Source organism: Myotis nattereri (assembly GCF_964212035.1).
Source record: "Myotis nattereri genome assembly, chromosome: 1".
NCBI classification, from domain to species: Eukaryota; Metazoa; Chordata; class Mammalia; order Chiroptera; family Vespertilionidae; genus Myotis; species Myotis nattereri.
The window spans coordinates 60,328,327-60,342,670 of record NC_138075.1 but is presented as its reverse complement, the minus strand read 5'-3'; the positions used below and the strand labels follow the sequence as shown (position 1 = coordinate 60,342,670).

At 39.6% G+C, this 14,344-nt stretch overlaps 1 protein-coding gene across 2 annotated transcripts in view; it reads left to right on the top strand.

Moving 5' to 3' along the window:
• Positions 1-14,344, top strand: part of GALK2 (galactokinase 2) — a 156,253-nt gene that overhangs the window by 14,295 nt on the left and 127,614 nt on the right. For both annotated transcript variants that reach the window (XM_081109163.1, XM_081109162.1), the window contains exon 2: positions 9,837-9,925. In XM_081109163.1, coding sequence (XP_080965289.1) covers positions 9,837-9,925 — 89 coding nt within the window. The remainder of the gene's footprint in view (positions 1-9,836; positions 9,926-14,344) is intronic.

Genomic DNA, 14,344 nt, shown 5'->3' with positions numbered 1-14,344 from the left:
GCTAGTTTCTTTCACTTAATATATTTTCCAGGTTCACCCATGTTGTAATGTGTTACCAATATGCTGTTCCTTTTATGATTGAATAATATTTATTGTATGGATAGACCACATTTTGTTTATTCATTCATCAGTTGATGGATTGTTTCCACCTTTTGTCTCTATGAATAATGATGCTGTGTGAATGCATTCTCAATAGGAAAGATTTGGATTATGTAAAAGTATATTCAGGAAAGCCTGGAAATCCCACAATTCCTTTACTCACTATAGTCTCTGATTCCTAATCTGTGCTGCCAATTCTTCCCTTCATAGAAGTTACCCACTTGATTTGTATCCTTGTAAGATTATTTTATCCTAATAATATCTTGTATCCTTGTAATATGGTTACCATTTTATACAAAATGGTATTATTATATTCATATGAGTAGAATCATATTTGTTTTTCTGTCACTTTTTTTCACTTATCAGTTTTTCTCAGAGATTCTGCCATATCACTGTTTTAAGGACCAAGGTGTTTAATAGTATGACTATCATTATTTATTTAACTGCTAAACTATTTAAGAGTGTATATTTTAGTTTCCAATTTTTCACTCTTACAAACAATGCTACAGTCAGCATTTTTGTAAATATATCTTTGAGTGTTTTTGTGAATGTCTCTTAAAACTCATTCATGAAATAAAAAAAAGGAGAATAAGAATGGAATCTTCTTAAAAAACAAAACAAAAACTCATTCATGGAAATGGAATCAGGGCCAAAGGTAATGAACATTTAAAATTTTGATTGTTGCCCAGGTGGCATGCATGGCTCAGTGGTTGAGCAGTGACTTATGAACCAGGAGGTCACGGTTCGATTCCCAGTCAGGGCACATGCGTAGGTTGTGGGCTCAATCCCCAGTGGGGGGCATGCAGGAGGCAGCTGATCAATGATTTTCTCTCATCATTGATATTTCTATCCCTCTCCCTCTCCCCTCCTCTCTGAAATCAAATTAAAAAAAAATCTTTTAAAAATAAAATTTTGATTGTTTATGCCAAATGGCCCTGCAAAAAAAAGATGTTATTAGATTGTCTATTTTTGTTAGTTTTCAGGAGCTTTTATATATTATTTTTTGTATGAATGTATGGATTTTTTTGATATAAGCAATTTGTTTTTTTAAATATATTATGCAATATTGTTCCTAGTCTAGCACTTAAACTTTTTGATGTCTTTTATATTTTATGCAGTGTATGTAGTACAGTGTTGAATGATAGCACTTTTGTCTTGATTCTGCTTTTAATGGGAACATTTCTAACATTTTGTCATCAAATATGATGTTTGCTGTTTCTGGTCAATAGCCTTTGTTAAAGTAAGGACATTTCTGTTTTTTCCAGCATGTCAAGAGCTTTATTTTTTTGTGTGACTATTTATTTGTTAAATTTATTGGAGTGACATCGGTTAACATGAACATATAGGTTTCAGGTGTGGGTTTCTAAGTTATGAGATCTGTGTATTGCACTGTGTGCCCACCACCCAAAGTCAAATCTCCTGTCACCATATATTAGGACTCCCTTCACCCCCCACCCCCTTCCCTCTGACAACCACCACACTGCAGTTTGTGTTCACGAGTTTCAGTTTTATATCCCACATATGAGTGAAATTGTTGAGGGCCGCTAGCAAACACTCGGTTTAAATTTGTCACTGAAACTCAGAGCGCAGGCAGAGCCACTGGGGGCGGACCTGGTCAAGAGACTGGGACGCCACTCAGTTTGACTTTCCCCGCCCAGTGTTAAGGGTTGGATCTCATGATGTTGCCAGGAACTCAAGGCCCATCCAGATGTGATGTAACTTCCTGTTATTCGAGTATTTATGAAAGCGATTTCCAGTGCTGGCTTTCTCTCTGTGTCTGTCCCTCCATCAGAGGGCAAACGCCACACCCGGGGCCCAAGCTTTTATTCTATTTCTGTGCCTGTCTTTTCATTTTCTCAAATCCCAAAAGCGCCTCCTACTTAAAAGAACCAGTTTGTCTCTCTCTCTCAGTGCTGGACGCGGAGAAGGGAGCCCCCGTCATATGAAATCATATGGTTCTTAACTTTTTCTGACTGACTTATTTCTCTTCCCATAATGTTCTCAAGGTCAATCCATGTTGTTGCATATGGTGCTATTTCATCCCTTCTTATGACTGAGTAGCATTCCACTGTGTTTATGTACCACATCTTCTTTATCCAGTCCTCTATCGCAGGACACTTTGGTTGTTTCCATGTCTTCCACCGTGAATAATGCTGCAGTGAGCATAGGGGTGCATATATCTTTGCAAACACACGATTTCAAGGTTTTCGAGTATACACTCAGAAGAGGGATTTCTGGGTCGTATGGTAGCACTATTCTTAGTTTTTTGAGGAATCGCCAGACTGCTTCCCGTAGTGGTTGTACTAGTCTACATTCCTGCCAGCAGTGAGTCAGGGTTCCCTTTCTCCCACAACCTCTCCAAACACTTGTTATTACTTGTCTTGTTGCTAATGGCCACTCCAACAGGTGTGAGGTGGGATTTCATTATAGTTTTGATTTGCATTTCCCTAATTGCCAGTGAGGTTGAACATATTTTCATATATCTATTGCCTGTTCCTATGTCTTCTTGGGAGAGGTATATTTTCACGTGTTCTGCCCACTTTTAGATTGGGTTGTTTATTTGTTCGGTGTTGAGTTTTATGAATTCTTTAGACATTTTGGAAATTAAACCTTTGTCAGAGCTACTGTTTGCAAATATCATCTCCCATCTGGTTGGCTGCCTCTTTGTTTTGTTGTCAGTTTCTTTGGCTGTGCAGAAGCTTTTTAGTTTGATGCAGTCCCATTCATTTATTTTTGCCTTTACTTCCCTTGTCTTTGGGGACAAATTTATAAAATGCTCTCTACAACCAAGGCCCATAAGTTTGGTATCTATATTTTTTCTATGTAACTTATTGTTTCAGGTCTTATATTTAGGTCTTCGATCCACTTTGAATTAGTTTTTGTACATGGGGACAAATTGTAATCCAGTTGCATTTGTTCACGTGTGGTTTTCCAGTTGTCCCAGCATCATTTATTGAAGAGACTGTCTTTACTCTATTGTGTGTTTCTGGCTCCTTTGTTGAAAATTTACTGTCCATTTACATGTGGTTTTATAGCTGGGCTCTCTATTCTCTTCCATTGATCTGCATATTTGTTTCTCTGCCTATACCATGCTGTTTTGATTATTGTAGCTCTGTACAGTGGGGCCTTGACTTACGAGTGTCCCGACTAATGAGTTTTTCGAGATATGGGGCGTCTCTCGGCCGATTTTTTTGCTTTGAGTTGCGAGCTAAAATTCGGGTTACGAGCCAGCGTCAGATACCCCACCGCTAGTTGGCGCAGCGAACGTCACAGTGAACGCCACAACATCAGCCCAGCATCATGTGTCTCTCTCATTCACTGTTGATTTGACATACGAGTAATTTGAGTTACGAGCTCTGACACGGAACGAATTAAACTCGTAAGTCAAGGCCCCACTGTAGTATAATTTGAAGGCAGGTAGCATGATACCTCCAGCTTTGTTCGTTTTTCTCAGGATTGCTTTGGCAATTTGGGGTCTTGTGTGGTTCCATACAAATCTGATGATTCCTTGTTCTATTTCTTTAAAAAATGACATTGGAATTTTGATAAGGATTGCATTAAATCTGTATATTGCTTTGGGTAATATTGCCATTTTAACTATGTTGATCTTTCCAACCCATGAACACAGGATATTTTTCCATTTTGTTTTGTCCTTTTTAATCTCTTTTAATAATGCTTTGTAATTTTCAGTATGTAGGTCTTTCATGTTCTTTGCTAAATTTATTCCTAGGTATTTTATTGATTTCAGAGAGGATGGGCGAGGGAGAGAGGAATAGAAATATCAATGATGAGAGAGAATCATTGACTGGCTGCCTCCTGCACACCCCCCATTAGGGATTGAGCCCACAACCTGGGCATTTGCCCTGACCGGGAATCAAACAGTAACCTCCTCGTTCATAGGTCGATGCTCAACTACTGAGCCATTGCGGCTGGGGTCTCGTTATTCTCATAACAAACCTTTGCAGTAACTTCTATCGTTATCCTCAGTTTGTAGGTGAGGAAAATGAGGGACAGAACAACTCATTAAAATTATGATTTTAAGTGAGGAAAGTTTTCCTCTGCTCTCTTAAGTTTAGGAGCTGGTGCCTGTGGATTAACCTGACAAAAGATAGATTAACAGGAGAAAAGGTTTATTTCACATTCAACACATGGGGGCTTCCAGAAAAGTGAAAACCCAAGGAAGTGATTAGGGATGGGAGGTTATGTACCTTTTTAACAAAGGGTGATAAATTGTGAGAAGTGACTAGATAAAAAGAAGGGGTTTGGGCTTGTAGGATGGCAAGTTGTGGGAAGGTGACTATATGGAGGGAACTAATGGAAGATAATAAGGGATATTGTGGTAAGGTTTGTTTATATAGGTTTGTTAGTGAAGTCTTCAGTGATAAGAGTCTTCATCTCTTGGTATGGGAGAAGGAATGAGACAAGTACAGAAAGGGAAACCTATGCCCTGCTTATAGGTAGATAGAGGGAGAGTAGAGAGCTCCTCCTGTGCTTGCTATTTCTTAAACTGTCTTCAGCTCAAAATAATCCTCCTGCCAAGTGACATATTTGAAGGGGCAAGTTTTGATTCCCTTCACCATGAAAGTACATATTCACAGCCAAGTATTCTTAAATTAGTATTAAAATTCATATTTTTCTTGTTATCCTGATAGTGAAGACAAAACAGAAGCACAGATAGTATAGGAGACTTGTCTAAGATAGTCAAACTAAAGATACATGTCTTTTCTCTTAAAATTTTAATTCATTCTTTGCAATTAGCCATTTGGTCACCCGAGGGTCCTTGGAGAATCAGTCCTTATATTGAAATCTATTTCATTCACTACAGTCATGTTTTTGTGTCTCAAGTTCTTTTACTAAAACTGCTGTTAAAAAATATCTGAAGTCCAAAGAGCATTTAGAGCACCAGATTCAGCAATTAGTGTGGTGATAATTTGACCATTTCTGCCTTTAACGATGCGATCTTTGTAGGAGCTCTTATGTTCATATTGGAAATGCTCACTGTACTCTTTTTGGAGGCATACTTTAAGTGACAGCATTTTAAGCTATGGAGTCTTGCTGGTGACTATCCCAGTGTGATAAAAATATAGCTACTCTCCCAATTATAGATATTGCTTCATTATCAGAGGACTAGAGGCCTGGTGCACGAATTCATGCATGGGTGGGGTCCCGCCCCGACATATCTGGGCCAGCTGGTGGGGGTGAGGGGATGGGGGGAGGACGTGGGAGGTTGGCCACTGGCCCCACCCCCAATTGGGGTTGTGGGGGCTGGTTGTGGGGAGGGGCCGAGGGAGGTTGGCCGGCTGGTCCCACCCCCATCAGGCTGGTTGGCTGCAGTGCACGTCATAGCAACCGGTCGTTCCAGTCTTACCAGTCACTTGGCTTTTATATGTATAGACTAGAGGCCCGATGCATGAAATTCATGCAAGGTGCTCAGCCCCCGCTGCGCCGGTGGCTGGGGGCCTCTGCCACCTCTGCTTCCTCTGCCACCTCTGCTTCGGCTCCCGCCGCTGTGGCTTCGTCCAGAAGGATGTCTGGTCTAATTAGCATATTACACTTTTATTATCATAGATTAGGTATGAGGTTTAGGAAAACATTGTGTACACCACTTCTTTCTATTCTTTGAGAAAAATACTTTCCTTTACAGCCTCTTTGCATTTGAATTTCAAAGGCAGGAGTGTTGTATGGTAAGCCTCTTGGTGATGGAGTAGTTACAGTAAGGCACGAACAGACTGTTTTCCTGGGGTAGTCTGGGAAAATAATGCAAAATTTAATAACTCAAAATCATTTTACTAAAACGCATTTTAGGCGACTTACTCTAACGTGCTGTTAGTACTTCATTTTATTTGTGTTCGCAGTGTTTATAAAAGCAAATTAATAAGGGTTCAAGTTCTGCTTGAAATTTTGTCTGTATGTGATTTTCATAGGCAGAAATAGCCGCTATTGAGGCTAGTGGAGTTAAATAAGCTAGAAAACGTCTTTCTCTTGCCCACGCCTAATTGGTCACTGATTCCTATGGATTATACTTCTTTTTTTTTTTTTTAAATATATTTTATTGATTTTTTACAGGGAGGAAGGGAGAGAGACGGAAAGTTAGAAACATCGATGAGAGAGAAACATCGATCAGCTGCCTCCTGCACACCCCCTACTGGGGATATGCCCGCAACCAAGGTACATGCCCTTGACCGGAATCGAACCTGGGACCCTTCAGTCCACAGGCCGACGCTCTATCCACTGAGCCAAACTGGCTAGGGCTAGACTTCTTAATATCAATTTAATTTTCACCCTTCTCTATCTCCACCACTAGTGTGCCCTCAGCATTTCTCTCTAGATTTACTACAATGGCTTCCTATTGGATTTCTTTCTTTCTGCCTTGCCTTCCTATGACCCACCTTCTATTCACTCCTCAGTGAGTTTTGTCAAGTGTGAAATTGATATCACTTCATCCTTAAACATCTGTTCACAGCCAATTGCTTCAACTTGGCATATAAGGCCCTTTAGGATCTGGGGCTTGATTACCACCAGCCTCCTCTCCTACTTTTCTCTTTTGATGTATTTAAAGCCCTAATTATAATTTTCGGAATGCAGCATGCTGGCCCTTTTAATTCCATTTGCCTAGAATACTTCACAACATCCCACTTGTCTGACATCATCCTTTACAACTCATTTTAACTGTTGCCTCTTTGGGAAGCCTTCTATAACTTATTCTCCCCATTATGGATTTATCTTCATCCACATTCTCCCACAGTAGGAGCTAAATAGCTTCTCTCTATTCCCAAAGGACTGTATCACTTTATTGTCATGCTGTATTGTACTTTTTATTACCCATCTTTTTCTTCCGACAAACTTTTATATTCCTAGAGGCCAACGACTATTATTAATATCCTTTTTAAGTAGAGTATTTAGTAAAGTATCAGTAAATGCTTTTTAAAAACTTTTTATTTTGAAATAATTTAAGATTTACCCAGAAGTCAAATATAGTAAAAAAATACTGTGTACTCTTCTCTCAGCTTCCCCAAATGTTAACATTATTCCATATTCATTTTATTGTTTTCTCTCTTATCTATATATATAAAAGCCTAAGGGCCCATTAGGACCAAATGACCAGATCACTGGAATGACTGGCCGACTGGTTGCTCTGATGTGTGCTGACCACCAGGGTGCAGATGCTCATCACAGGAGCTGCCCCCTGGTGGTTAGTGCGCTCCCACAGTAGGAGTGCCTCTCGGCCAGAAGCCAGGCTCACGGCTGGCGAGCGCAGCTGCTTCAGTGGAAGCCTCTCCTGCCTCCACGGCAGTGCTATTGAACAGTGGTGGTGGCAGTGGTGGTGGCAGCAGCAGGCGCAGTGGGGCCGGAATGAGTGGCAGCGGAGCTGTGCCCGGCCCCAGTGGGGCTCCTCCGCAGCCACCTGCTGCTTCAGCACTGCTACATCCCTTGGGGGGATGTCAGACAGCTGGTTTCACCTGATCCCTGCAGGCCAGCTGTCTGCAGGCCAGGGATCAGGCAAAAACAGCAGTCTGATATCCCCCTGAGGTGTCCTGGATTGCGAGAGGGTGCAGGCCAGGCTAAAGGACCCCACCCATGCATGAATGCATGCACCAGGCCTCTAGTTATGTTATATTTTTCTAAACAGTTTGAGATTAAGTTGAGGACATGATGCCTCTTTAACCTGAATACTGGAGTGTGTTTCCCAGGAACAAGAATATTTTCTAACAGAACCAGAATACAATGATTAAAATCAGGAAGTTAGCATCAATATGACATTATCTATTGATGCTACCAATTATCCCACTAATGTGCTTTATAGCAAATAATAATAATAGATATTTTTTCTTGGTCAGGATTCAATCGAGGACACGGTGCATTTAGGTTTCTTTTTTTGTTTGTTAAATATCTTTTATTTTGGGAGGCAGGCAGTGCCTCAGTCTTTCTTTTGTATTTCATGACCAGTTATTTTATAGGCTATCTCTCAATTTGGGTTGCAGGGAAAACTTGTGAAAAACTTGGAAATGGATCAAAAGTTTACTAGGTGTCTCCAAGGAGAATCAGAAGTTGCCTGGCATGCCTATCTTTCAAGTGATCTGATTTCTATGCATCTCTGAGCCTTTCATTACAGTCAAGCTCTTTAATAGCTGTAGGTCATAGAAAACTGATAGCAGTGCAAATGCTTCTTATGCATAGGAATTGCAAATTATGTCTAGTGGGATGCAGTTGATTCTTGCTGTTAACCAGTTTTAGTAGCTTTTGTGTTTACTTGTAAATTTATTTCAACATTCCTTATTTGACTATATGAGTAGTACTTTGGTTTCTCCTTCTAACTGATTATAATATTTTACTGGTTTTGTCATTAGTTAATGAGATATAAATGTTCAATACATGTGTATTTTATACCTGTGTAAGAGCCATGATTATACTTTAAAATTCTTTTCCCTTTAACAGACTTTATATAATATTTATTCATTATTAGATTTACTTTATTTTTTTTGTAAGGATACTACAAAAAAGTAATTTTGTTTTCTCAGTACATCATATCAGGAGGCACATGATGTCTATTTGCCCGTTACCAATGGTGTTAACTGGGATCACTTGGCTGAGGACACATCTGCCTGGTTTTTCCACTGTAAAGTTACTATTTTTTTTTCTGTAACTATTAAGTATCTTTTGATGAAATATTTAAAAAATATGTTAATGTTCTGTTACATATCAAACTTCTATTTACTGGTTTTAGCATCCACTGATGATCCTTGGCTGAATAAAAAATTATTACTATGATGGCTTGTCGAACTGGTTTGGCTCAGTGCATAGAGCGTTGGCCTGCAGACTCAGGGGTCCCGGGTTCGATTCCGGTCAAGGGCATGTACCTTGGTTGCGGGCACATCCCCACTGGGGGGCGTGCAGGAGGCAGCTGATCGATCTCTCTCATCGATGTTTCTGGCTCTCTATCCCTCTCCCTTCTTCTCTGTAAAAAATCAATAAAATATATTTTTTAAAAAAATTATTACTATGATGGTCACTAAATGATGATTTTCAATTTTTTTATTTTTTTTACATTTATTATTTGTCATTTCAGTATAATGAAGTGTTTTTCCTTTTCTTCCAGTTATTTTTTAAAAATATATTTTTATTGATTTCAGAGAGGAAGGGAGAGATGGAGACATCAATGATGAGAGAGAATCATCGATCTGCTGCCTCCTACACGCCCCCCACTGGGGATTGAACCCCCAACCCAGGAATGTGCCCTTGACCAGAATCAAACCCAGGACCCATCAGTCTGCAGGCCGACGCTCTATCCACTGAGCCAAATCAGCTAGGGCTCTTCCAGTTATTTATGTTAGTATGGACATACTGATTTCTGTTTTATTCTGTGGGTTATAATATGTTGTCTTTATTACTATGTTGATCAAGTTGTTTCAGATTTGGGCAGTGGGATCCTCTTTGTGGGCTCCTGTGTCCTGACATGTTACATCATTATTTCAGCACTTCCTTACTTTCTGGCACAACAAGATGTGCCAGGTTTGTGTCTATGAAAGAACGTCCAAACTGTTAGAATGTCACTTAGGGAGTTACAATATTTTTTATTCTTGGGGTTCTAAAGGAAGTATGTTAGCGAAAGATTCTGCTTTTTTTTTTACTTTTTAAGGGTAATTAATGATGGTAAATATATGAAATATATTTGCACATGTGTATTTTATGGATTTTTCTAGTATGGGGATATTCTGACATTCTACTCTTATTTTCAGATTGCTGAAGCTAAAGGAGATATTTAATTCTAAGTTTGGATCCATTCCCAAGTTTTATGTTCGAGCACCAGGAAGGGTCAACATAATAGGTATTTCAAAAGTTCTTTCTCTAATTTTTTTCCTCCTTTGATAAGATCCAAGTTTTTGTTAATACATTATTTTCTTATTTTTTCCCTGGGAGAACTGAAAAAAAAATAGCATATTTCACATATACCTACTCAAGCTTTTACATAAGAAACCACACTATACTTTTATCTTTCCCAATCCATGTTATTGTTAATTTTTTCCATTCATTTAAAAAATTTATTGAAACTAGTTATTAATGTTGTTTCATGAGGAATAAAAATATTTTTCTGTGCTTCAGATTACATTTTTAGACTGTGGTGAGTAATTTTGATGATTTTACATTTACTCATTGTATTAGAAGAATACTAGAAATCCTATAATTCCTCATTTTTATTTATTTTATTTATTTTTGTTAATCCTGACCCAAGGATATTTTTCCATTGACCTTTTAGAGAGAGTGGAAGAGACGGAAAGACAGAGAGAAACATCCATATGAGAGAAATACATTGATTGGTTGCCTCCTGCACACATCCTGACTAGAGCCCAGGCTGGGGAGAAGCCTGCAACTGAGGTACGTGCCCTTGACTGGAATTGAACCTGGGACCCTTTGGTCTGCAGGCTGATGCTCTATCCACTGAGCCAAACAAGTTAGGGCTAATTCCTCGCTTTTAATTATGTGATGACCTAAAGAATGATTGCTTTTAAAACATTTCTTTATAAGAGTTTATTTGAGCCACACTGACAACATGAGCTGGGACCAAGATCACAAATGCTCGGGAGAAGGTTTTGCAGTTTCTTTTATGCATTTGAGATTAAGGAAGGAAAATAAAAAAGATCACATGATGGTGGGAGAAAGCAGTTCAGGGATTGGAGTACAGGATAGGTAAACTCACCCTTTGAAGAAGAGTTCTGAAGGGCCGTTTCAAAGCTGTTAACCTAGATGCACAGAAACAATGGACAGGGCTTGCTTAAGGCAAAGATAAGCCTTTACTAAAGAAGTTATATGCCTGGGACATGACTACCAACCATAACCTGCCCAGTTAGGAATTTATGATCAGATCACTCTGTGAGATGACTTTCCATAGAAGCCCCTTTTCCATCCACAACAGGAACTTACGTAGCTCCCTATCCAGTTAAAATCATATTTAAACACTGTGGTATGAGGTGTGATAATATCCATTTCATCAATATTTATTGAATACTTAACCTGTGCTAGGATGCCATAATGTATAAAACTGGAACAGTGGCAGTCTTCATGTGAGAATGATTTGTTTTTATTGAGAGAAAATAGGATGGAGAACTGAGAAAACTTCAGGATTCAAAGGAGGATTTAAAAAAAACTTTTAAAATGAAAAGTGTAAACATACAAAAAAGTAATTGGCATCCTATATAATAAAAGGCTAATATGCAAATCAACCGAATGGCTATGACGTGCACTGACCACCAAGGGGCAGACGCTTAACGCAGGAGTGCCACTCAGCCAGAAGCCAGGCTCATGGCTGGCCAGTGCAGCTGCAGTGTCAGGAGTCTCTCCTGTCTCCATGGTAGCACTAAAGATGTTCGACTGCCCGCTCCCCGCCTAAACCTTCAGTGGGACATCCCCCGAGGGCTCCCGGACTGCGAGAGGGCACAGGCTGGGCTGAGGGACCCCCCTGAGTGCATACATTTCATGCACTGGGCCTCTAGTAATATAATAAACTCCCATATACCCAATAGCTTCAATTATTTTCCACTCAGGTGATCTTATTTTATTTCGAAGCAAATAATGGAGGATTTCAAAAATATGAGATGTTTAAATGAGGGGCAAAGGGCAATGGAGTAAATCCAGTGGAGAGAGATTGAAGACATCTGAGAAGAGAGGAACTGATGCAGCAGAATTCCCTAGAGGGCAAGAGGGCTGGTATCTAGAGGATAGGAAGAGTGCCTCTTTGACTCTTTTTTTTTAAAATAAATATATTTTTATTGATTTCAGAGAGGATGGGAGAGAGCTAGAGAGATAGGAACAGCAATGATGAGAGAGAATCATTGATTGGCTGCCTCCTGCACATCCCCCACTGGGAGGGATTGAGCCCACAACCCGGGTATGTGCCCTTGGCCAGAATCAAACTGGGGACCCTTTAGTCCACAGGACGTTGCTCTATCCACTGAGCCAAACTGGCTAGGGCTGACTCTTTTTAACAGAAGGCAAGGAAGGAAAGGATACAGGTTGATGTAGGTAAATGTATAATTTTTGCATAGGAGATTGAGGGAGTTCTTATAGGGGGGAATTGGGAGGAGTTGTAAGTTTAAGGAGAAGGCAGAAAATTTGAAATAGCCTTGCGAAGGATAGGAGAGGGAGATGCCTGGAAAAACAAAAGGTTTGCTGGGAACATTGCGGTTTGGAGACCAAACAATTATAGCAATACTGGTCTCCAGAGTTTTCATTTTTTTCTTTTCAGCTAGTCTAAGTTGCTTGTGTTTGATCTAGATTTGGGGTTTTGTTTTATATGAAGGTTACAAGAGAATGGCAGTGGCATTAGGAAGTTGGTGATATGAACCCTAGAATCTGTGCTGGGTTGAAGAAGCAAGAAAGGTAGTAGGGAGTTTAGAGGGTAGAGAGCAAAGAACTGAGTCTGGAAAACAGGAAAGCAGGATGGTGTTAGTAAAGAATATGGTATTTGAAATTAAAACTTCATAGGTAGAAAAGGTCCAAGTGATCAGAAGGTTTTAAGTCATTACTAAAATTGTCAAAACCATGGAAGTAAGTAGATGGCTGAGGTAGGGAGGAGTCAGGTTCTCCAGAGGTCAAGGGATTAGGAAGGTGGGGCCTTAGACTGGGTTGTTTACCTGAATTTGTGTAGGTTATTGCAGGATTGGATGGAAGGAGATGCTAAGGTCTTCACTGAAGAACCAAGTATCTAAGAGAGTCATAGATGAGAATGATGAGGAGAGAATGTAGTCAAGCATCTGAAGAACAGGAGCACAGGAAAAAGGCCTGGAAACAGCAGAGTGGGAGAACAACTTGCTATCATGAAAGGACTGAAAAGAAGCAATGGCCTCAGATCAGAGCCAAGCTTCCTTTAGTTTTGTGGGTAAAGTTTCAAAACTAAGGATTTTCCTGATAAGTAATTCTTATTCTAGTAAATTTATTGTTTATTTTCTGATTTTAAAAAAGGGGGGTGTTATGTTTCAATATAGTTAAAATAGTTAGTGCTTGGGATGAAATGAATTTCAGTGTTCATTAAAAGCATTATTATATTTCCTGTTAAAATATGCAGAATATAATTGTCTTATTTTCCTACTTGCCAGCAGTTCCTGCTCCCCGCCTGTCCCTTACCCAGTGTATTTCCATAATTTTTGACAAAAGGAAGAATGTCAGAAGGCTGCCACCCATACTGCAGCTTTCCCAATAGAATCTGGTGCCTCCCTGCAGTTCTACTTCTTTAAATATGTGTTTTTTTACTTGTGAACCATTGTTTTGTATTGTTGTCTACTTGAAGGAAGTTGGGGAGAAAGATAACTTTGAAAACCACTTCTCCATCTGTCATTGTCAATCTAGGAAAAGCCCTTTATTTTTATTTTATTATTTTTTTGTGTTCTGTATATTTGTTTATTTTGTGTTTTAGATTCAATTGTTGGTAGATATGTATTTATTGCCATTTTATTGTTCATATTTTTGATGACCTCCTCCCCTTCCTTCCTTCCTTCCTTCCTTCCTTCTTTCCTTCTTTCCTTCCTTCCTTCCTTCCTTCCTTCCTTCCTTCCTTCCTTCCTTCCTTCCCTTCCTTCCTTCCTTCCTTCCCTTCCTTCCCTTCCTTCCTTCTTTCTCCTCCTCCTCCTCCTCCTCCTCCTCCTCCTCCTCCTCCTCCTCCTCCTCCTCCTCTTCCTCCTCCTCCTCCTTCTTCTTGAAGACCTTTTGGCAATTCTTGTAATGCTGGTTTGGTGGCAATAATCTTTAGCTTTTCCTTGTCTGGGAAGCTCTTTATATGTCCTTCAATTCTAAATGATAGCTTTGCTGGGTAGAGTAATCTTGGTTGTTGGTCCTTGCTTTTCATCACTTTGAATGTTTCTTGCCACTCCCTTCTGATTTGAAAAATTTTCCCATGTAGGTAACTACTCCTTTTCTCTTGCTGCTTTTAAGACTCTCTGTCTTTAGCCTTTTACATTTTAATGGTTATTTGTCTTAGTGTGGTCCTCTTTGGGTTCCTCTTATTTGGACTCCCTGTGCTTCCTGGACTTGTATGTCTATTTACTTCACGAGCTTAGGGAAGTTTTCTGTCATTATTTTTCCAAATAGGTTTTATATTTCTTGCTCTCTCTCTTCTACTTCCGGTATCTCCATGATATGAATGTTGGTATGCTTGAAGTTGTTCCAGAGACTTCTCACGCTATCCTTATTTTTCTGGATTTTTTTTTTTCTGTTCTGATTGGATGATTTTTGCTTCTTTATACAGGGTGTCCTC